Source organism: Mustela putorius, unplaced genomic scaffold (genome assembly GCF_011764305.1).
Source record: "Mustela putorius furo isolate JIRA1106 unplaced genomic scaffold, ASM1176430v1.1 tig00003899_pilon_pilon_pilon, whole genome shotgun sequence".
In the NCBI taxonomy this organism is placed as follows: domain Eukaryota; kingdom Metazoa; phylum Chordata; class Mammalia; order Carnivora; family Mustelidae; genus Mustela; species Mustela putorius.
This window is the reverse complement of record NW_025422048.1, coordinates 20,517,182-20,542,457: the sequence shown is the minus strand read 5'-3', so window position 1 is coordinate 20,542,457 and position 25,276 is coordinate 20,517,182. Positions and strand designations below refer to the sequence as shown.

At 35.2% G+C, this 25,276-nt stretch overlaps 1 protein-coding gene across 7 annotated transcripts in view; it reads right to left on the bottom strand.

Moving 5' to 3' along the window:
• The window catches only part of SMARCA1 (SWI/SNF related, matrix associated, actin dependent regulator of chromatin, subfamily a, member 1), a 73,569-nt gene that overhangs the window by 34,414 nt on the left and 13,879 nt on the right, over positions 1–25,276 (bottom strand). For 4 of the 7 annotated variants that reach the window (XM_004780527.3, XM_004780528.3, XM_013050012.2 and 1 more), the window contains exons 7-17: positions 22,980–23,135; positions 21,704–21,835; positions 20,608–20,676; positions 16,095–16,204; positions 13,885–14,111; positions 12,862–12,983; positions 9,575–9,610; positions 8,486–8,638; positions 5,884–6,016; positions 4,274–4,422; positions 3,412–3,531 (exon numbers count right to left, since the gene is read on the bottom strand). In XM_004780527.3, the coding sequence (XP_004780584.1) occupies positions 3,412–3,531; positions 4,274–4,422; positions 5,884–6,016; positions 8,486–8,638; positions 9,575–9,610; positions 12,862–12,983; positions 13,885–14,111; positions 16,095–16,204; positions 20,608–20,676; positions 21,704–21,835; positions 22,980–23,135 (1,407 nt within the window). The remainder of the gene's footprint in view (positions 1–3,411; positions 3,532–4,273; positions 4,423–5,883; positions 6,017–8,485; positions 8,639–9,574; positions 9,611–12,861; positions 12,984–13,884; positions 14,112–16,094; positions 16,205–20,607; positions 20,677–21,703; positions 21,836–22,979; positions 23,136–25,276) is intronic. The other 3 variants (XM_013050013.2, XM_004780525.3, XM_013050014.2) reach the window with 2 other exon arrangements.

The window sequence follows — 25,276 nt, the reverse complement described above, 5'->3', positions numbered from 1 at the left end:
CTTCAAAGGATAATTTGAATCTATCTTAAGAACCTATCTAGAAAATATGAAAAGCCAGAGATAAAAGATAATGTCAAGTCAGAATATTTTTAAATCTGATTTTGTCATTCAATTATAAAAATATAAGTAATCATAATTATTACTAAAATTTCTCTTTATTTGTACATTATTTTACTGGAATTGGAAGCACAGGAAACCTGCTATATTAGACATAGACAAGTATTTTAGTAAGTCTAATTTACTCTAAGAATGTAGATTAGAAGTTTCACTGATATTTAGACCCTTCACTGTTTAATATTTTTCCACTTTATAAAACACTCTTAATACCAATAACCCGATAGAAAGAACTGTAAAATTTTAAAAATTTGTATCACACAATGAGATCTCAAAAACAATTTCTACCTTTTCATGCAAATCATCATGTTCACCTCATCAGAATAAAACATAAGCAGTCTAAATTAAGGTTATAGATAGAACAACTAGATACATGTAAGTCAAGACACTAAAAACTACCAAATATAATGATAGCAACAAAGCATTATCAGCATACTAGTTGCGATGCAAACTAAAATGGCTCACCTCTCGTTCTTCAGTAAAATCAATATCCAAAAATAAGCTTTCTTATTTTAACAAAATTCATTTCTGTGAGTTAAAAATATAACAGCTTTACAGAACAATTTCGGCAAACAAAACAATGATAAAATTGTATTATAACTCAAAAAAATAAAATAAATATCCATTGAGTCCATGCTGATATAAATGAGTACAAAATAAATGAGAAGAGACAGGTCTTCCTTACAGAAAAATCCCAGTTAATAAATGTAGATGGAATGAAAGAAATACAAAATTACTATTAGTCAAACACCACAATAACTGTTGCAGGCAAATGCTACCAACATATGCTAAAATCAGTGGGTATATGTTTGAGGAATGTATTCCCCAAGATATTTATCAAGGACAAAGGGGAAAATGGTATCTCTACAGTAAAAAAGCCCAGCAGACACCACCTCAACTAAGTGACAAGATTACTATTTCCTGTAATACAACACAACATCTTCTATTCTCTGGTAAGATGTACTGAAGACTTAACATTCCTGCCACGGCATTGTTGCCAAAAAATATATAATCTCAATCCAATCATGAGACAATGTCAGACAAACCCAAAATGAGAGACAAACTACAAACTAACTGACCAATACTCTTCAAAAGACAAAGAGACAAAGGAAGACTGAGAACTAACATAAATTTCAAGAGCCTAAGAAGACACAGCCAGGAAAAAAACAAGGTGGGGCAAGAGAATGAGAGGAAAAGTCACAGAATGAAAAGAAAATATTTGCAAACTGCATCTTATAAAGGACTGTTACCAAAATATAAAAAGAACTCTTAAAATTCAACAATAAGAAAACAATTTGATTTTAAAAAAGGGAAAAGACCTGAACAGATGCCTGACCAAAGAAGATACACAGATGGAAATAAGCAAATGAAAATGTGCTCAACATCTTATTGTCAGTGAAATGCAAATTAGAACAAGATACCACTACACACCTATTAGAATGACCAAAATCCAGAATACTGACAACACCAAATGCTAGTGAGAATGTGGAGCAACAGGAATTCTCATTCATTGCTCATGGGAATGCAAAATGGTATGGCCACTTTGGAAGAAGTGTTGGCAGCTTCTTACAAAACTAAACACAAGCTTATCATACACTCCAGCAATCATGCTCCTTGGCATTTACCCAAAGGAGATAAAAATCTATGTCCACCCAAAAACCAACACATGGATTTTTCTAACAGCTTTATTCATAATGGCCAAAACTTGGAGACAACCAAGATGTCCTTCAATAGATGAATGAATAAATTGTGATACATCCAGACAATGGAGTATTACTCAGCACCAAAAAGAAATGAGCTATCAAGCCATGAAAAAAAAACAAGAAAGTATATCTTAAATGCATATAATATACCTAAGTGAGAGAAGCCAATCTGAAAAGGCTATATACTGTATGATTCCAACTACATGATATTCTGGAAAAGGCAAAACTATGGAAAGTAAGAGGCTATAGAGAGAGAGAAATGAATAGGCAGAGCACAGAGGACTTTTTAGGGCAGTAACACTATTCTGTATGATTCTGTAATGGTGGATATATGTCATTACACATTCATCCAAACCCCCCGAATATACAATACCAAGAGTGAACCTTAACGTAAAAGATGGACTTTGGGGATAGATAATGATGTGTCAATGTAGGTTCAATTGTACCGAATGTACCACTCTGATGTGAGATATTGAGAGTGTAGTAGGCTTTGTTTATTTGGGGCAGGTGGATATGGGAACTCTAATTTTTCCACTTTATTTTGTTGTGAACCTAGAACTGCTCTTAAAAATAAAGCTATTTTTGGGCACCTGGGTGGCTCGGTGGGTTAAAGCCTCTGCCTTTGGCTCAGGTCATGATCTCAGGGTCCTGGGATCGAGTCCCACACCAGGCTCTCTGCTCAGCAGGGAGCCTGCTTCCCCCTAGCTCTGCCTGCCTCTCTGCCTATTTGTGATCTCTTTCTCTCTCTGTGAAATAAATACATAAAATCTTTTTAAAAAATAAATAAAATTTTTTAAAAAGCTATTTTTAAAAATTGCAATGTGAGATCTTGGATTGTATCCCCTGGAACAGGGAAAGAATGTTAGGGAGAAAACATGTTAATTTAAATGTACTATGATTATGTAAATTGTTAACATCAGGGGAAGCTCAGTAAAAGATATATGTGAACTCTGTACTATTTTTTGTAATAAAGTCATTTTCAAAGTCTATTTCTTTTAAAAATTAAAATTTTTAATTATAGCTCTTACAATTTCAAACAAAATAAATAAAATTCCCATTTTTTTCAAAGGATCTTTGCTGTCCAGGCAGTATATTACTATAACCTCCATTTGATAGTGGAAAAAAATGAGTACCCAAAGTCACCTAACTAGTGATACAGTTAGGAATTCAGCTTCAAAATCCAGGAATTCCACCATAATCTTATCCTGTTTCTCAAAAACAATAGTAGCAGCAGCAAAGGCAGCACAAATGATGAGAAGGATGATGGTAATCACCATCATCATCATCATCATCATCCATCAAAATTTATTAAAGATAGCAACTGCATGAAATCTGACCTACATCAAATTTCACTCCATAGCAGAACACTGTAGTAGGTAAGTGCCAGTGGGGTTTTTTAAATTATTATTTTAATTTTATTTATTTATTTAAGTAAACCCAACCTCCAACATTGGGTTTGAACTCACAACCCCAAGATCAATAGTCACACGCTCTACTGACTGAGACAGCCAAGCGCCCCCGTCAGTGTTTTTTAATAATAGTTATGGGAAGAATTGCTAATTTGAGAGTCTAATGGCTGAGGGTAAAAAGTTACCTTCTGTTTTTCTCTATAATCTTCTCCTTCAAACTTGTACAAACTTTGTTCAGTGTCCATTCTAAAATTTCTCAGAGAAGACTCTCCCATTTTCTGCAAGCGTTCATTCATCTCTGCAGTCTACAGTTCAATGCATTGAAATTAGAAAATTATCACTGAATTACTTATAAAAATCTGTGGGCTCTCTATCTTTTTAAGTCAGGTTTGACATGAAATACCCATTCTGTTAATTTACAAGGTAAGAATGCAAGGCTAACATTAAATGAATATAAATTTAACTTGCTCCAAGTATTTTAAATATTTATGTGGTTATTCAAGTATTCTCAATTAGGCTTTCTTTAAAATCTTTTATCCCTGAAGATGTAGCCATATAATATTTTCTGTCTTCTTTTACTATGTTTGAAATTATGCAAAATAATTTGAAAAAAAGTAAATTCAACACAAAATTACAATATTCTGAAATAGTTTATTACACTTTAACAAATAATGCTTTAGTATTTCATGAAATGTTGACAAAAGATTTTCAGTTAATGCAATGTAATCCAGTGTGTTGTGAAAATGTGGTCCTGATATATGTGATTGAATATGAAATTTATTTGGCTTTCAAGTAAATACCAACGTTATTTTGAATAAACATGAGATATAAGGTCATTCAATTTTAAACTCTAGTTCTTAGTCTTTCTTACCAAAAATCAAACTAAAAAACCCTAAACTACCTTTGGATAAAAATCTACAAATCCTTAGAGAGAATAGGAGTCATTTGAAACATGCATTTGAAACAACACGAATCCAATTAAGCATGCTGAAGTACTTTGATTTTAAAGCAATTCATCATGAAAACAAATGCCATTTTAAAACTGACCTTCTTTTCCCCTCTTTCCAAAAGAGTTGTAATGTCTTCATCTGTCAGCTCACTTTCTTTAGAAGCAAAAACATGGGTGGCTCCATGACGTATCATCTGCAACATTTCCTCTTTTGCCAGCTTGTTAGACTGTTGGTCAATGAGTCTTCCTAATAATAAAAATAAAAGTTGTGTACATTCAATTATATTTTAGAGAAAGAATAGCATAATACTTCTAATCAGACTCTATCACATTTAACCATAAGTAAAGCTTTATAAGCAGAGAAAATTAATGAGCTTTAAAGTTTTATTAATTGGGGCACCTGGGAGGCTCAGTGGGTTAAAGCCTCTGCCTTGGGCTCAGGTCATAATCCCAGGGTCCTTGGATCGAGCCCCGAATCAGGCTCTCTGCTTAGCAGGGAGCCTGCTTCCTCCTCTCTCTCTCTCTGCCTGCCTCTCTGCCTACTTGTGAACTCTGTCAAATAAATAAATAAAAATCTTTTTTAAAAAATGAAGTTTTATTAATGAATATACCTACAAGTTTTTCTTCTACCATACCTTCTATTTCAATATGAGTTTCCTTCCATAAAATTCAGGTAAAACTCAGAAGAACAGAACATTTTTTTCATTTTCAAAATTCATTTTTCAGATCAAATTTTTTTTCTATTAACAGGCACTCTCTAGAAAGTGTTTTAAAAAATTTTAGGGGTGCCTGGGTAGCTCAGTCAGTTAAGTGTCTGCCTTCAGCTCAGGTCATGATCCCAGAGTCCTGGGATGGAGTCTCATGTCCATCAGGCTCCACTTCTCCCTCTCCCTCTGCCCTTCCCCAACCTCCACTTGCCCATGCATATGTATATGTGTGTGTGTGTGTGTGTGTGTGTGCGCGCGCGCAAGTGCCTCTCTCTCTCATAAATAGTCTTAAATCTATAAAATAACTTTTTTTAAGATTTTACTTATTTGACACAGAGAGAGAGAGAGATCACAAGTAGGCAGAGGGGCAGGCAGAGAGAGAGGGGGAAGCAGGCTCCCTGCTGAGCAGAGAGCCCAAAGCAGGGCTCGATTCCAGGACCCTGAGATCATGACCTGAGGCACAGGCAGAGGCTTAACCCACTGAGCCACTCAGGTGCCCCTAAAAAATTTTTTAACAAGACATTTTACCTGCTAAGTAATATCAGGTACTTCAGGAGACATGCCACTAGCATTCAACTATAAGCTAGTGATGTTCAGCTATCTATTCCATATACTGAATGCAAGGCTTTAAATTAAACAGATCTAAATTAGCACTTTTTTAAAAACTGACTTTTTTCCTGTAAGTTTGCAAATTTTAGTCAACTTTAGAAGTAATCTCCTTGGGGCGCATGGGTGGCTCAGTTGGTTAGGCATCCAACTCGATTTCAGATCAGGTCATGATCTCCAGGGTCCTGGAACGCAGCCACACATTGTGCTCCTGACTCAGAAGGGAATCTGCTTGCCTCCCTCTCCCTCTACCCCTTCCCCCACAACACGCATGCTTTGCTCTCTCTCTAAAATAAATAAGTAAATCTTTAAAAAAATAAGAATAATCTCCCTTAAAGAAAATTCCATGTGTTTTGGGGATAAAAACACCTAATTAAGTTTACATGTATAATTACCTTGTTGTATAACAATTGAGTCAAGTCTCAGTTTTATCTCTGCTCTTTCTACAATCCTTTCTTCAACAGTATTATCAGTGATGAGACGGAACACACGTACTGGCTTCTTCTGACCAATACGATGTGCTCGATCCTAGAAGATAGAATCCTAATATAAGATATCTGGTATTTTGGATAAAATATATAGTACAGCCACAATATGCTATAAAATTCTGAATATAAAATTAGTTTCTGAGCTCTCTAGACATGCCACTTGTTAAAGAAGGATAATGAATATTAAGAATATCTATGAGGTGCCTGGGTGGCTCAGTCAGTTAAGTGTTTGCCTTTGGCACAGGTCATGATCTCAGGGTCCTGGGATCAAGTCCCCTTCTGGCTCTCTGCTCAGCAGGGAGTCTGCTTTTCCCTCTCCCTCGGCCTGCCACTCCCCCTGCTTGTGCTCTCTCTCCTCTCTGTCAAATAAGTAGAATCTTTTTTTTTTTTTCAAATAAAAAGTTCTATCTAGAGGTCTCTGTGACCAAAAAAAAAAAAAAATCTGCCAGTATTATACTATACTAGAAATAGAAAACTTCCAGAAAGGCAACAGCCAAAGCCCCTTTAAGACGAGGACTAGAGGGAGTTTACTAAGCAACTTTAAGCCACTGAATGCAAACATCTTCCACACTATCAAGTAGCTTTGTGAGGGGCAAAGTAGTTAGCAAGTGTTGCTATGGTGGCAAAAGTCTGCATAATCAAGCAGTTCTTTCTGCTTATGGAGGCAATTCAGGGATATATAATAAAAAGTAATAAAAATTAATGGTATATTAATATCCTTATTAGATAGTGGTCTAGAATTAGTCCTATGCTTTATAGTTGGTAAAGGTGACAGATGGCAAGTTCTGATAATACAAAAAATGCTAGGGGGAGTGTTTTTAAAACACAGAAGCTGCTAGAGCAAATAGGAGAAGGGAGGAGGACAGGTGAGAAAAACAAAGCAAAGAAGAAAGATTCAAAACAGCCTTTGAACTAAATATAAAAACACTAGAGCTCAGTAACAATTTCAACAAGGCACACTAAATGAGAATGTAACACCTCTACACAAATTTAAATTTTCAAACTCAAATCAGTAAATCATGAAAGATATACTAATTCAATTTCAATTTCAATACAATTTCAATGAAATGAAGTGCTATCAACAAGTTTTCCAGTTTAGTAACCCTGTATCTTACCGGGACTTACTTCTATTGAGTCATATTAAACAGGTAGCTTAGTACCATGCTGAAATAATGATAAAAAATCATTTTGATTTAAAAATGTCCTGGGATGCCTGGGTGGTTCAGTCAGCTAAGCGTCCAACTCTTGGTGTCCACTCAGGTCATGATCTCATGGGTCATAAAACTGAGCCCCACATCAGGCTCCGTGCTCAGTAGGGAGTCTGCTTGAAGATTCTCTCCCTCTGCCCCTCACTCCACTCCTGCATGTGCACACATGTGGGCACTCTCTCTCTACAAATACAAATAAATCTTTAAAAAAAATTAAAAAATTAGGGACGCCTGGGTGGCTCAGTTGGTTAAGCAGCTGCCTTTGGCTCAGGTCATGATCCCAGGGTCCTGGGATCAAGTCCCATATCGGGCTCCTTGCTCGGCAGGGAGCCTGCTTCTCCCTCTGCCTCTGCCTGCTTCTCTGTCTGCCTGTGCTTGCTCGCTCTCTCTCCCTCTGTCTCTGACAAATAAATAAATAAAATCTTTAAAAAAAAATAAAAAATTAAAATGTCCTGATGGTCAATGTTTTTAATTCTGTTACCAAAAAAAGGGGAAGGTGGGTAGTTTCCTCCCAGGTTTCAGCACCAAAAAATATAAATATAAATATATATGTATAATTTTTTAAAAGGAAGGACTTCTAAAACTATGCCTCACTAACATATGACTTTAATTGCTTCCAAAAATAGTAATTTATCCCATTAATTATTGAGATTTTGAGTGCATAGCTATTTTGCATCTTTGTACTTCTGAAATTACTTTTCTTCATCTCAAAATATGAGTCACACTGGCAGAAGTTGTAGCTCTACTTCAATAAATGACAGCATGACGACAGGTAAAAGAAATAGTTTCTTCAACTGTCTTTAAAAAAAGGATAGGATATTTTCCAATGGTGTCCTTAGGTATCAAATGCTTTCCTGGAATATATTCCTTTGTTATCTTTTTATTTCCTCATCCAAAGTGTTTTATTACAAAAGTTGAAATACCTCTCCCAATTTTAGTGCTGAGGATTTTAATATATCTAGTTATCCAGAAGAATTAATATCAACAGGTCACCCTTTTCATTAAGGCATATGTGTATGTCCTCTTCAATATTCAGGAATAGGAAAAAACATTTTTGTTTCATGATAAATGCCAAAATAGACACACAAATGCTGTATCTGGATTTGGGGTGTGTGCATTTGCTTTAGTTTCCTTTTTTGTTTTTTAATAGCACAGTATCTTTGTTTTCCAAGATAATCTATTTTAACATCTAGAAAATCTCCCAAATATTGCCCTTTGATCATAAGTTACATCTGAGCCTCATAAATAACAGTAGTATTCCCAGCTAAAATAAATTTCTGACATCATTAAAGATTACTAACCATAGCCTGTAGATCAACCTGTGGATTCCAGTCTGAATCATATAATATAACCACATCAGCACTTGCCAAGTTAATTCCAAGACCTCCAGCTCTGGTACTCAGCATAAAGATGAATTTGCTACTATTAGGAACATTAAAGGCCTCTATTGCTTCCTTTTTTAAATTGATACAGGAAATGGAAGAAAACAAAGAAAAATAAAATTATATTAACAGAGTCCTTAAGAAAAAAATATTTTTAACATACATGTTCTAAAGCCCACTTTATGCTATTCTTCCATCTCAAAAACTTAAGCATATATCTATATACTATACTGTGTGACTTGCTGTAGAAATTATATTACATAAAGTTCCTAATATTTAGAAGCTTACATCAATAGAGACAAACTGAGAACAATCGCATAGACAAATTTAACTAGGCAAGCAATAAATCATTTAAATTATTTAAAGCAACAACAGTGAAAATATTTTGAGGGAGAGCTGAAAAATATCTAGAAGATAAAATGTCAGCTAACTCAACTTCATTCCCATTAGTTTACAAAGTATTAACAAAGAAGGTATAGTTTGGAAGACCAACCGAGAAAGAAAAATGTTCAGAAATGTGAATGAGAGAACTGGATAAAGGGGAGGTTAAGCGGATTTATTTCCATATGATGACAAGAGGCAAACAGGAAAGTAATGAAGAAATTCAATAAGGTAATCCAGGGAAATTTAGTAAAGAGTCTTAAAATTAATGGGATGTTAATATCCTTACTATATAAAGAGCTCATACAAATTAATTAGAAAGAAACACTAAGACCCCAATAAAAGAATGAACAAAAAAATAGGAAAAAAAGAACAGACAATTCACAGAAGAACAAATACGAATGGCTAATAAATACAAAAATAATGTTCAATCTCACTAGTAATCAAATAAATGTAAATTAAAACATAATACCATTTTTTGAAGATTAAAAAATTATAATACTCAATGTTGACGAGGGGGCGGTGAGACGGGCACTCTCATACATTGCTGCAGGGAATGGAAATTGGTACAACCTTTCTGGAAAGCAATTTGGCAATATGCATCAAGAGTCTTAAAAATGTTCATACCCTTTGACCCAGTAATTCCACTTCTAGGAATTTATCCTAAGGAAATAATCAGAAATGTGCACAAAGATTTATGTATAAGGACTTTCACTTTACCATTATTTATAATAGTGAAAAATTGGAAACAACCTAAATGATCAACAATTGGGAGACAAATTATTTATAGTATGTCCACTGGATGTAATATATTTAAATTATTTTTACAATGAATTTTATTATTGGTATAGGAAAGAACAACATAATGCCGAGTAAAAATGTTACCAAACTTTACATATAGTATATATAATATAATATCAGCTTACTTATATAAATTATATATACAAAAATAGATTGGCCAGAAATACTTTTATTTTGCAAATTTCCTTCAGTAATCATATGTTACTTTTATGATCAGAAAATACAGGAAGTCAAATTTTTAATGAATGGAATGGCATGGTCGAAAGTTGCAGCAGAGAAGGTGACACTGCCACAGTCCATATAGCATGTAGAGGGCACAGTACAGAAAGCAGCATGGTGTAGTGAGAGGCAATTTGGTGTAGAGGAAATAGCAAAAACCTGGTGTTAATCATTACCATTTATTATATATGTGTTTCTAAGCAAGCTTTTAACCTCTCTGAGACAGTTTCAAGTAGAAAAAAATACTAGTAAATTATACTTTACTGAGCTGCTAGGAGAATTCAATTGGAACTATACATTGCCTAGCTTAGAGTCATTGCTTGACAAATGTTAGATCCTTTCTCTATAAAAGTGAGGAAGCCAATTAAGTAAAGGTTATAGGAACTGAGTCAGAGGATGACGAGAGACTCAGCCAGCTGAATTTAGCTGTAGCAATGAAGAAAGGGCAAATCTGAGAACTACTGAAAAGGAATTGCTGGCAAATAATTAGATTAAGGAATCAAATGTGGCTTCCCCTTCTTAATAGGAAAATAGACAAAATGACTATGTGGACAAAAGTATAATGGAAAAGTGGGGCATTTCAAAAAAAAAAAAGGAAGAATGAACAAAAGAAAGAAAATAAAATAACAGCTCTGACTTTGCTGTACCTAAAGTTAACATATGTAATTCAATATCTCTGAAGGGAGAAATTATTTGAAATTTTAAGAAACCAGAAAATTTTGGGTATAATTTGGTGAAGTCCACATTGCTCATAAGCAGGGAGATCAGTCAGAAATGTAAATTGGCTATTTGAGGTCAGAAAGCACCTACTTTTCTGCCTTAGTAACATCTTCATTCCAGGAAAAAGGGTCATTTTGAATACCACTGTATGGCTTGTGCTTAATGTGGATTTGGAGAAACCCATTCTGAAGAATAAATTAGCAAAAGCCAATCAAGCTTCAAGTTACGATTTTAGAAAAAGTGAACTACTATAGAGCAGGAACCAGTGTAAACTTTGAAACACCCCCTATTTGTAAACGTTATCAAAAATATTTCCCTAGGGCACCTGGGTGGCTCAGTTGTTAAGCATCTGCCTTGGGCTCAGGTCATGATCCCAGGATCCTGGGATCAAGCCCCGCATCAGGCTTCATGCTCAGCAGGAAGACTGCTTCTCCCTCTCCCACTCCACCTACTTGTGTTCCCTCTCTTGCTGTGTGTGTGTGTCTCTCTCTCTGTCAAATAAATAAATAAAATCTTAAAAAAAAAATTTCCCCAAAATGGGTAGCAGGGAAACCCTTAGTATGAAAAGTGCCTGTATGCCTGCTATGGACCTTATCCTATACTATAACCAAGCTTCAATAAGGAAGCACATAAGGGACAGAGTGCTCACTGAAGTTAGAGAAGGACAGGGACATGGACTAAGTCTGCAGCCTGAAATGGGGCCCTAAAGCTGAGAGGTAAAAGGCCTGTGTGCAATTTCATGACATGCAGTATATTCTAAACTACAGTTTAAAAACTGCATTCAGCGGGGCACCTGGGTGGCTCAGTTGGTTGGACGACTGCCTTCGGCTCAGGTCATGATCCTGGAGTCCGGGGATCGAGTCCCACATCGGACTCCCAGCTCCATGGGGAGTCTGCTTCTCCCTCTGACCTTCTCCTCGCTCATGTTCTCTCTCAGTCTCTCTCTCAAATAAATAAATAAAATCTTTAAAAAAAAAAAAACTGCATTCAGGAGCACCTGGGTGGCTCAGTGGGTTAAGCCTCTGCCTTCAGCTCAGGTCATGATCCCAGGGTTCTAGGATCGAGCCCCGCATCAGGCTCTCTGCTCAGCAGGGAGCCTGCTTCCCTTCCTCTCTCTGCCTGCCTCTCTGTCTACTTGTGATCTCTGTCAAATAAATAAATAAAATCTTTTTAAAAATTTTTAAAAATAAAAAAAATTAAAACTGCATTCATATCTATTATACCCAACAATCCTCACAATATTGTCAAAAAAGAAGCCTAGGTATTAATATTACCCTGATAATAAAGATACTAAGGCTCAGAGAATTAAATAGCTTGCATATACTACAAAGTGGTAGAGCTGGTACTGAAATTTAGGTCTTCTGAAACCAAGTTCAATGCATTTTCCACTATACCAGGAAATCACAATATTTGCCCAGAGCATGAGGATAGACTTAAAAGAGAGACCAAAGACAGAGCCTTGAAGGACCACAGAAAAGTGAAGCTAAATTAGCAAAGCCCTCCCCCCAAAAAAGTATTTAACATTAGACCCGTGACATTCGTGAGGGATAATCTAAAGATCTGTAAGAACTCCCAAATTTGAGAAAGACACTGGGTGCTAGCTAGGATTCCTCACTGGCTAAGTAACTCAGTCCTATACACCAGCCTTTTGGTATTCCAAGATACAAATGCATGATAAGCACCTATACCTATGTTGTCCAATTTCGGTTTTACAAAAATCTAACACTGAGATTATTTCCTTTACAAATTATTGTTTCATGAGTCTTTATGGTTGCTCATAAACTGGAAAAATCTCAACTGTTAAACTCCACAAATGGCGAGGGTCTACTGTAGGAAGCAAATCAAGAAAAGAAAATGGAAGAATCAGAGATTACATAGTAGAATGAGAAACAGTAACCAGAAGGTCAGAGATAGCAGTAGTTAGAAGAGTTAAGGGTGTAATGGTATAGTATCATTTAGATAAGGATGTCTTTGAAGACCTTGAAAAGGATGCTTTGTAAATAGTCAGTATAATGCAAGCCAAACTGAAGATCTGAGAGAGACAGAGAGGTGTTAGGGAGAAATTCAACACACCTAGCTCTTTTATTAAAAGGCCAAAGTTCAAAACTATGTAATGATGAGAAACATGGCTTAACTTAACTCTGATTTTTGAAGTTTTATTTTCTTTTCCTCACCTCTCTTTCTTCATGTGGGGTTTGTCCATCCAGTCGACAATACTCATAACCACGCCACATACAATAATCCTCCAAAATGTCCAGCAAGCGAGTCATCTGGCTAAAAATGAGAACCCTTGAACCTAAAACATTTCCCCCAAAAAAGCAAGTTATTCAACTTGTATAAAAACTAATTTGAAAATTACAAACACATAAGCAAACGTCACATGTAATATAAATATATAGTACATGAACACTTCATGAAACACATACACATACACCTTCGAGGAAAGCTATACAGAATTATACATTGCTGAGTTATGCATGTTTAAGGATTTCAAAACCTTCCACACGTACTGAGATGATTTAAAGTCTGCCTTTTCTCTGTCCTGAGGATGTGATCAGGACACACAACCTTTTACTAGACTACTGCAATAGTCTCCCAACTAGTCTCCTGTTTCTCAACTCTCATCCTCAGTAGAAGTCCTGTACTGCTTCAAAGGTTCTCCTCCAAACATACAAGTCTGATTGTGTCAGCTGACACAGCAAAATCTTCTATAACAAACCTTCCTCCCCACCTTCTAAACAGTCCACACTTTAAAGCATGTTGAAAAGGCCTTTCATAATCTGGCTCCATCCAGCTTTCCAGATTCATCAACTGCCACTCTACCCCAAATACTGTAAACTCTGCATTCCCTTTTTTCATGCTTCTGTTTCATTGTCCTGTGAAATGCTTCCCTCTCATTCTTCCCGTGATTTACTCCTAGACATTCTCCCAGGCTCACTACAAATGTCGCTTTTTTGAAGATTTCCCCAACTCTCAGTTTCTCAACATATGGCACTTATCACAATGAACTACAACTGTTCCTCCTCACTACACTGTGAGTTTGTCCAAGGCCAAGACGATTCCTAGCAGATAGTAAGTACTCAATATTTGCTGAAGGAGTGAATGAATCAATGAATGATGATATGGAAAATGTTATTCATACACAAGGCACTAATATAAAAAGTCATTTCATGTTAATGTATAGATTTGTAACTCACCCTGTTCTTTGAGTTTGGCCAACAGTTTATCAAGAACTACCATTTTACCACTGTTGCTGACAATGTGCTCATCAGTGGTATAAGGTGGACCAGGTTCAGCACCATCGAACAAATAAGGATGGTTACAACACTTCCGAAGCTGCATCAGAATGTTTAAGAGTCGCATCTTGTCCATCTTGCCAGCAGAGTTTAACACATCAATATCTTTCATCAGGATTTTTGTATACCTAAAATTTTTAACTATAATTAATCATTTATTATATGTAGTTGATGAATCACTAAATTCTACTGCTGAAACCAATATTATACTATATATTAACCAATAGGAATTTAAATAAAAATTTGAAAAGAAAAAGTAAAAAATAGTTTTGGTGAACATGTGGTGAAATAGGAAGATCTTATAAACTGACATGGATATGTTAGTACACTCTTTCTGAAGGGCAATTTGACAAGATAGATAAAAAGTTTTAAAATGTGAATATTCTACATCTGCAACTTTGTCCTTTGTAGATAGCAATATAAGTGGAATAATGTTCATCACAGCACTGTTTGTAATATTGTAATACTAAAAGTTACAGCAATCTAAAAAAAGTTCAGCGACATCAAGCAACATGCTTTTGGTGATCAGCATAGAGTCCTATCTAGGATAAACAACAAATTCAACTTTGAGACTAAATCTGATCAGCAAAACTAAGAAACTCTTGAACATTTTAACTTGTATGTTGCCTACAAACCTGTTTCTTCCTGCTTTAGTCATTGCTACAAATTGCTATCAACTGATTAACTATTCAGATAACCATATCTGATAATTAATTATTCAATAAATAAATATTTGCTGAAAGTTGGCATCCAACTTTTACTTGTTTGAACTAAAAACAATCACAATTTCTTACACCTAATTTTTATAAGGCATTTTTTTCTGATCCATAAACATTTTTCATTCTCTTTTGTTGACCTTTACCCAGGTAAAAATAGACCTATGTATCCACCTGAACAGTGATTAATATTTAATTATAATAACTGCCAACTTGTATTGAATGAAAGTGCCAGGTACCATGTGAAGGGCTTTATATAAATCATCTTGTTAAATCTTCACAACAACTCCCAGGTATGTACTAGAATCACTCCTACTTTATGAATGGAAATTCAGGCAGTAGTAAGAGAAGGAAAAAAAAAAACCTACTCAGGGCCACAGAAAGGGAAAAAGTCAGAGTTTGATCTTATATCTGAATTTAGAGAAATATACTCTTCACCACCATCCTATACTGGTTTCAATAGTAGAGAAGTCATTACATATTATAAGTGATCTAATTTTGTTTATATCAGCAACATTTTTCTTCTTTTTTTTTAAGTAGGCTCCATGCCCAACACAGTACTTGAACTCATGACTCTGAAATCAAGACCTGAGCTGAGATCAAGAGTCAGATGCCTAACCAACTGAGTCACCCAGGTGCCCCACAACATTTTGCTTCTTTTAGCAGCATTATTACATAAGCATGTCTAATTTAGGGTTCTTTGTATCTTCTCTTGTCATTTTCCTGCTTTGCCTGTATTTATCAAACCAATTCAGCATCTATTTTTATAATATCTACAATCACTACTCTCATCCATCTTACTGATGTTTATTATTATGGTTATTACTACTTACACTGATGGAAAAAGCAATACCAAAAAAATGCGCAAGTGACATTAGCCTCTTTAACCCTAACACTGACTCGACAAACTAAGTACTATTATCCCCATTTTATAGAAGGGAAACTGAAGTTATATAATTTACCCAAGCTAAATAGCTACAAAGGGGCAAAGTATGTGATTCAAATACAGGTCTTATAATTAACGAGGGCATGTGATATAATGAGAACTGGGTATTGTATAAGACTGATTAATCACTGACCTCTACCTCTGAAACCAATAACATTTAATTAATTAAATTTAAATTAAAAATTACTTTAAAAAAACAAATTACAGTTCTATAGACTCAAAGCCCATGCTCCTTCCCAAAGGCTAAATAAAATGAATGTTTTTGGTGAATACCAATTTTTTATCAAAATATTTGAACTACTTAACTTGTTATTCAAATAGAAAATGTAAATTTTGATCTAAAGGCACAACTAAAATTTCTTTTAAATTTAGCTTTGGAGAAAGCTACAAAGCTAGATTTTAATAAATCTTTACACATAAATGAATTCCTTGGAAATAAAATAGCTTACCATTCTCGTTGCATTTTACTCAGTCCCAAGTAAATCTTTATTTCCTTTTTAGGAGGCAGGCTCTTCTCTACATCAGTTTTTATACGACGTAACAAAAATGGTTTTAAAACCTAAAAAAGTGATAGTTTTTATAAAAGTTTGTAAGATATTTAATATTTAAACCACAGCACCCTAATGCAAAATTTACTTCCCAGTGCATAACCTGAAAAACACTATCAATACCAGTTGCCAATTTTCTCAATAAAAAAGAACAAATGGCCCATTAAAAAATCAGAACAGGGGCCCTAAATTAGATATTCATAATTTGATGGCACAAAATACATTAAAATGTAAGACAACAAGATAATTAACTATTGAATAAGCATGAAAGCATCTTTTTTTTAAAAAAAAAAGGTTACTGCCATACAACATTTGCTTCTTTATTCTGTATAGAAATATTTTTTTTAAGATTTTATTTATTTATTTGACAGAGATCACAAGTAGGCAGAGAGGCAGGCAGAGAGAGAGAGAGGAGGAAGCAGGCTCCCTGCAAAGCAGAGAGCCCAACATGGGGCTCAATCCCAGGACCCTGGGATCATGACCTGAGCTGAAGGCAGAGGCTTTAACCCACTGAGCCACCCAGGTGCCCCTCTGTATAGAAATAATTTTGATGGTAACAGAAATTTTTCCAGAAAAGACATCCAGATGACCAACAGACACATGAAGAAAAGATGCTCAACATCACTCATAATCAGGGAAAGGCAAATCAAAATTGCAATGAGATATCACCTTACATCTATCAGAATGGCTAGTATCAAAAAAACAAGAAATATTAAGAGCTGGCAAGGATGTGGAGAAAAGAAACCCTCATACACTGTTGGAAAAAAAATTGGTGCAGATACTGTGGAAAACAGTGTGGAGGTTCCTCAAAAAAATAAAAATAGAAATACCATGTGATCCAGTAATTCCACTCCTGGGTATTTACCCATAGAAAAAGAAACCACTAATTTGAAAACATATATGCACCCCTATGTTTATTGTAGCATTATTTATAATAACCAAGATACAGAAGCAACACCTAAGTATCCATTGACAGATAAATAGATAAAGAAGATATGGTCTCTCTATATATACGTGTGTATACATATATTCATACATACACACATGTATATGTATGTATACATGTGTATATATGTGTGTATGAATATATATTATATATACACACATTACATACACACACACACACACACACACACAATGGAATGTTACTCAGCCATAAAAAGGATGAGATCTTGCCATTTGTAACGACATGAATGGACCCAGAAGGTATTACACTAAGTGAAACAATAATATTTTTGAATCTTAGAGGAAATCTAAGTCAGAGTACGGATCAGAGAGTCTCTAGAAGTGAGATAAAAATGCAGGCCATTTCAAAATAGTTAAACATATGATTTAAGAGATAATGGTTCAGTATTAAGGAAGATATGGATGACTAGAGAAAAAAGATGAAATAATCAGTATATACCTGCGAGACAAATTCTATCACAGGAAAATAATAGAGCTACCATCACCGGTAGAGTATGTGCAGTGTGGCAGACGGTGCACTATGATCTTTACAATCCAGAGTACTAAATCCTTACAATAAATCTTTAAGGGAAATGTGATTATTTTTTTTAAGATTTTATTTATTTATTTTAGAGGGAGAAAGAGAGAGCACAAGCAAGGGAAGGGGCAGAGGAAGAGGTAGAGAATCTCAAGCAGACTCTGCATTCAGTGAGGAGCCCAAAGTGGGGCTCAGTCTCACAACCCTGAGATCATGACCTGAGCTGAAACCAAGAGCCAAATGCCCAAATGACTGAGCCACCCAGGCACCCTTCAATTTTATTAATTTAACTGAAGTCATTTTGCTAGTAAGTGGTAGAAGTCAAATTCAAATCAGATCAAACCGATTCTACAAACAGTTCAGTCCCTGGTTAGCCATTGTAAGCATGGACAAGTTCCTTAACTTTTCTGAGTCTGTTTCCTAATCCATTCATTAGAAAAAATTATGGTATATGTCTATTACAAGCATTTTATTTTTTTTTTAAGATTTATTTATTTGACAGAGAGAAATCACAAGTAGACAGAGAGGCAGCCAGAGAGAGAGAGAGAGGGAAGCAGGCTCCCTGCTGAGCAGAGAGCCCGATGCGGGACTCAATCCCAGGATCCTGAGATCATGACCTGAGCCGAAGGCAGCGGCTTAATCCACTGAGCCACCCAGGCGCCCCACAAGCATTTTAAAATGAGGATAATGATACCTATTTCCAAAGCTGCCATGAAAATTTATAGTAGTATTTGTGTAGAGCTTAACCACAGTAGACGTTAGTAAACAGTAGCCACTACTATTAGAGATCTATGGGAGGTAAGGAAAAGGAAAGAGTGAAAGACAACTTCTGATCTCTGGTTTGAGCCTCCTAAAATTGTCCAAGAGAGATTCCTTATGAGTTAAACTGCCTGTGAGACATTTAGAGAGAAAGACTTAGAAGGCAGTAGGATATACAGGAACTAGGCAAGAAATAATGGAAAGATAAATTTGGGAGTTATAAGTAGATAGGTGGTAGCTGTAACCATAGGAGTGGATCTCCAGGGAGAGCACATATGAAAAAGAAAGTCAAGGACAAAGCCCTACAAAACACTAACCTTTCAGGGGCAGACTGAGAAAGAAAAGCCCATAAAGAGGAATAATATGAGTGGCCAAAAAGGTAAGAGAAAATCCAAGAAGAGAATCTAATTCCTACCAGAAACCAGGTAGGAAAGGGTTTCATGCAGGAGTGGTTAGAAGTGCTAACCAGTGCAGAGAAGCCAAAATACCTAGCAAAAAGTATACCCTGAATTCAGCAACTAGAAAATGATTAAAGACCTTCCAAGATAAGTTTCAGTTGTGTAGGATGGATAGAAGCCAGTGGTCAATGAGGCAAGAGTAAATAGGAGATTAGGTAGTGGAGATGGAGAAAATAAACCACTTCTTCAAGCTTAGCTATCAAGGGAAGACACCAGAATCACAGCTAGAGACACACAGTGTGAAGAGAGTACTATTTTGTACATGCATGAGTGTGCGTGTGTATGGGTATGGGTTTGGATTATAACACAGCACATACTTGAGCATGTTTACATTTTAGTACAAAGAGTCAATATAGAGTGAAAGCTAGAAAAATCAGTCAGTAAAATGGATAAATTATGGGGAAAGGTCCCATAAGGAAACAGGGAGAAATGAGATCCAGAGTTCATGTCGGAAGACTTAGCTAGTGACCAAAGAAAATACCTCTTCCCTTCGGAAAGAAGGTAACACAGAGGCATATATCCTTGGAAGGGGGATATCCTTGAAGGAGTTCCTACCTAGTAACTTTTCCTTTTTCTTTTTCTTTGAGAAAATAATGATGTAATTTACTGAAAATGGAGGGGGAGCAGAGAGTATCTGGGATAGAAGCCTTGGAGTGATTGGGAAAGGTCTGAAGCAGCTGTTACTGGAAATGGGAAAGAATGCTGTAGAAGGCCATGTTCAAGGATTGCTGACATCATCAAACACCACCTTATGTTATAGAACATGAAACTGGAGTTGTTCCAACATGTACAATTGTGTATCTTTCTTTATCAGTGTTGAACAGCCCCAGTACAGAACAAGTCACTTTGCTAGTAAGTGGTAGAAGCAGAATCCTAACCCAGATTGACAAAGACATTGCAGTATTCTGGTTTCGGGCTTCCAGGAAGAAATGGCAGATGGACAAGAAAGTTTGGGAGTATTGGCAAAAGCATGGTTCCAGGGATAGAAAATGGACTCATTGTCTAATAGAGAAGAAAATAACAAAATAACAACAGGAGCACCTGACTCCCTCAGTTGGTGGAGTCTGCAACTCTTGATCTTGGGGTTGTGAGTTCAAGCCCTATGTTTAGTATAGAGATTACTTAAAAAGTAAAGTCTGAAATAAGGTGATGGATGAGAAAAAGCAGGGATCCAAGGACTGGAGGTCTCTGTAAGGTAATAGAATAAGTACAGAAGGGAGTAACATGCGTGAAAGAGCTAAATAAAGGAGACAAGAAGTTGTTATCAAAGAATTGAAAACTGGTATTTAATGAATGTGAGGGGTCACCTGGAGAAGAGTGGATGACAGAGAAGAGGGTGGAAGGGGGATCTGCAAGATAACTTCACCTTAAAGTTCTATACATGATGGTGAAGAACTAGTGGCTTACAAGTGGCACTGGGGAACTAGGAAAATACAGATGCCATCTTAAGCACCTGTGGGGTATGGGAATATGAACAGCCTCTACTGGAGAGGACCACATTATCCATGCAGAAGAGCTAAAGCAAAAAGGCTCTTTCCTAGACAGGCTAAAAAGAGAGCAGAGTTTATTTCCCAAAGAGGCTGTCAGAATGACTGTGAGGGAGACACAGTGAGACTGAGCCAGGAGGTAAACCTACAAGTTCAGATTCTATGGCAGTTTGTTTTCTAGCTTGGAATATATATTTAATTACTAAATTTTCTTGCCTATTACTTACTGCGTGAAGTCTTTCCACAAGTTTTTGATCACCAAGACAATTTTTAGTGTCAAACCAAGAGTCAAAGTCCTGTGGAAGAGTGAAAATACTGCAGTAAGCACACAGGTGGTTGGTTGGTTTTTTGTTTTTGTTTTTGTTTTTAAATAAACTCGATACTGTATAAATTCCTGTAAAATGACACAACAGTATTTAATTTTAAAAACACTTTCAAAAATACGTTTACTGTGATGGTCAATATTATTTATTTCTCAAAAATAGCTAAAATACTGAGGGAGTTAAAATTTGAACTCCACCAGCACTGTTTCCTTAAAATACTTTTATTAGGCTTCCGCATACCATAGTACCATTACATCTAGTTAAAAGTTACTGTATAGTGACTAACATGCCACAGTAATTTTTTAAAAAGAGTTTGGAGTAGAAGTAAGAATATAAAATTGAAGGCACATAATGACAACAAAAATTTTAAACAATAAAAATAAATCAAAGCAAGATAAGGTATATAAAGCAATGGATAACAGAACTTGGTACTTTTTATTACCAATTAATATCAGTAATGAGGAAAATAAGGCTCCAAAGTCCTTACATCATTCAATTCAGTTTGCTGCACTAACTTAACCTTATTTTAATGATAAAAACAATGTAAATCACACATTTACAAAATATTGTTTTTTGAATCACACATTAATTATGAGCACTTTAGTACTCACCAAATGTTAATGACTACAATAATCAAAGACCATTTTAAAGACTCCACCTGCCAAACTAGTATATAAAAAGCCTTTCCAATTTAATTAAAAGAAAATTTTGAATTTACAATTATGAACTCAGCCTATCTCATTTCAGAAGTTGTGACAGTAGTGCAATATAGGCAAAGTTTAACAGGCAGAATAATCTCAAAGAAAAGAAATATTATTCCTCTAAATAACCCCATTTAAAATATTTGTGCTTAAGAATGCTTTTTTCTGAGAAAACTGAAACACACAGATAAAGAATTAAAAATGAAAAAATTATAAATTTCAATCTACATTCTATGCTTTGAAAACAGAAGTCTATGAACATAAGAAAATTATATTTAAAACATATGACTTAAACTTACATCTGCAGAATTAAAGACATCAGGCAATAAAAAGTTGAGTAAAGCCCAGAGTTCATGCAGGTTATTCTGCAAAGGCGTTCCAGTTAGGAGCAAGCGGTTGGTTGACTTGAACTCACGAACAATCTCTGAAAGCTAGAAAAATAACAGTTATGTTAACATTACTTTATTTATTAGAATTCTCAAAATTCAGTTCTGTATCCAACCATGTTTTGAATAAAACAAAACTTGAACATTATTTTTCTATAGAAAAATATCCTAGCTCAGGTGACATTGCCATAATCAATCACAACTAAACAAAATATTCTAGGCATTTCTACACCTACAAGAATGCAAATCATAGTCTTACCTAAGACCCCTCCCTCACTTCAAAAAATGTATTTCTCCATTTTGGGTCCACAGAAACAGTCAAAACTCCATGGAATCCAGACTAGTCACTTTACACAATAATATCTCCTTCTCCCTGCCAATCATGTTCATCTACATACCTAGCCAAGTTCTAACTTGGCCTGGTGACAGTTTTTAAACACCAGAGCTGCACCCATTTTTCCTATCTTAGTTTAACTTTCTAAATATAAGACTATGAAAATCAAAGCACAAAAGCATAAAAGAACAACAACCTTATCAATAAAAAATGCACATTTTTATAACACTCAAACAATTATTCACTAACATGCATCTTTTTTTATTGGGTATTAGTTTCAATTTGAAATTAGTATCATCCACCTGGTGGTTTTCCTCCAGTTCTGTCCCTGTTTCTCCCAAAGTAGCCCAGTGATCCAAAGAGAGATTCATCGTAATAACTGATGCTTTTCCTACTGTTGATGGAGTTGAATGGCAAGAAATATTGATATTTTTCAAAATTAACACCATACTCTAATTCACAGAAATCAGATAACTCCACGAATGCTTTTTTCTAATCCTTATGAATACATATAAGCTGGTAGGCTCCTCAATAAAAGCCAAATCAATGCAAATAACTTTTGTACACCAAATATTACCAAAATACTAAAATACTGTATCACAACAGAGTTAGGCTGCAACAGATATAGCAAATGAACACTTAATTTTCTTTATATTAAAAACTGTGCTCAATCTTCATTTGCCTCATATTCAATAATTTAAACTTTAAAAAAAATTTTTAAAACTAACTTCATTCATATTCTGTGAATAAAATCACAATCTTCCAACCTTTTTTAATGCTGAATACACAGAAGCAAACAAACAGATATGGTAGTTAAAAGAAAACTTTAACAATGATATTGAAAAACTGGCTTACCTTAGATTTTTCATTCTTTATTCTATGAGCCTCGTCAATGACTAGGTATCGCCAATGAAACTTTTTGAATACAGATTTTTCTTTAATTACCATCTCATAAGAAGTAACACAAACATCCCATTCTCCTGGCATCATTTCATCACGAATAAAAGCAGCCTAATGCAAAACAAAGTTCCTCATATTAAAACACACTGATAAGATGGTCACAGAATTAAAACATCAAGAGAATATTAATAATTCTAAGAGACTTGGGAATCATTTAGTCTCATCCATTTTAAAGATAGAAAAACCAAGGCCCAAAGACACATCTGTGGGCAATTATCTAGATGACATGTTAATACATTCATTAACGTTAATTAATAACTCATTAATATTAATACATTCGTTAACAAAGGAAGCAAATGCTTCCCTAAAATGACTACAGCATATCCAATGAACCAGAGAAAATCTTATCACCAGAAGAGGACTACATTACTAAGCTCTCTTCATAAGACAGTCTAAAAAGAAATGGGCAAAGTAAACTGCCTTCTGAAAACCATGTTCTTACCAAGAGCCAAGCATTACCAACTATTACCAACACAGATTAACAAATGAAAGGAACTTAATATACATGAGTGATTTCAACATTTTGAAATCTCTTAATATGTTCCTTCCCTTTCTAGCAGGAATGAGTCACATATTTTGTTAAGGTTATGAAAGCCCATCAATGCTTTTGTGAACTTCCTGATGTTGTTTTGAGGCTACAGGTATGATTTTATAAAGGGGACTTGCTCTATCTAGTACAGGAGACTATTTAAAATAGTGATACTATTTAGAACTATTTTTAAATCTTTCCAGACAGTGGCCAAAATAGTAGCCAAGCTGACTGAGAGCATTTTCAACTTGTACAAACTGAATTCCAGATGTTACAGGTCAAAATAAAACCACAGAAGTTAACAGGGAGCAGCCAAATCTATATTGAGAAAGTTCTGATTAGTACTGTAAATCTGAAATTACAGTGCAAAAACAAAATAACTGTTCACTGCAAACTCATTATTTCATAAAGTCAGTTACACACCAAACACACTGTGGACTCATTCAACAAGTATTTACTGAATGCCCATATATATAAAAGAATCGCCTGGACTAAAGTAAAGAACAAAAAAAGGCCTTTCTAGCAGTCTAGGTTGCACTCTGGGAAGTGGTCATATTTAAAAAGGTAATTAAGACATTAGGGAACTGGGAGCAACATAGAGAGAACCAGGGTGCTAGACCGCTTTTAGTCTTGCCAACACTTTATCTTTCTTTGATTTTGCGAAACACTCAGTTTAATGGTTCCTCCTATAGTTTCATGAAACATATGCATATTTTTAAATTAAATTACCCCTACTTTGAATTTGTGTGACAGAATATTTAGTATCATATAATCCAAAAGCTCTCTTTATAAGTGACAAAATTAAGGCCCTTCAAGAGTCACTCAACGTCACACAGTCAACGGCAACTCTCGAACTAAAACCAGATCTCCTGTTTCCATGTCCAAGATCTTTGATGACTCCGGAGTAGAAAAGGAAGGGGCCAAAACTCAAGTTAGGGGGTGTCTAGCTGGCTCAGTTGGTAGAGCATGCAACTCTTGATCTCAAGGTTATGAGATCAAGTCCCACACTGGAATGTGGAGCCTACTTAAAAAATATGTAAAAACCCTACTTGGGATTCATACCTCTATATACTTGAGGACTACATTAGCATCAAACTGGATCAACAGTATTACTAAGAATTACCCAACTCAATCAAATACCTGTTATAATCGACATCAAATTTTAATAAAATATTGACCTCATAAAATGTTTACAAAAGACCAGGAACTATAAAGACCCAATATATCTATCCCATATGGCACCAAGATTCAAAATCTATCTATAAGTAATAATCTGGATTTTCTCTATACATACTGACATCAATCTCTAAATGTTGAATATAGTACATTATTTATGTTATTAATAATTACCAGTTTACAAACTCTTTCGCCCATGGCCCAGAGTAAAATTATAGTTTAGGTTGCAATTCTTAAAAAAAGGAGCAGTACATATCCCCACCATGTGTGAAACACTGTGCCATTTTCCATTCTATTGTATCTCAGTGTTTTAAAAAATTGTCACCACCAACATGAATTCCCGATATTAACAAGTAGCAATATGAAAAACACTGACTTTGAAGATTGGTTTTCAAGGTTAAAAAATTTTGAAGCTGCCAGTAAAATTCCAGTCTCCCCTGGGGTAGAGATAGGACAGTCACAAATTAAATACATCCACTCTTTCTTC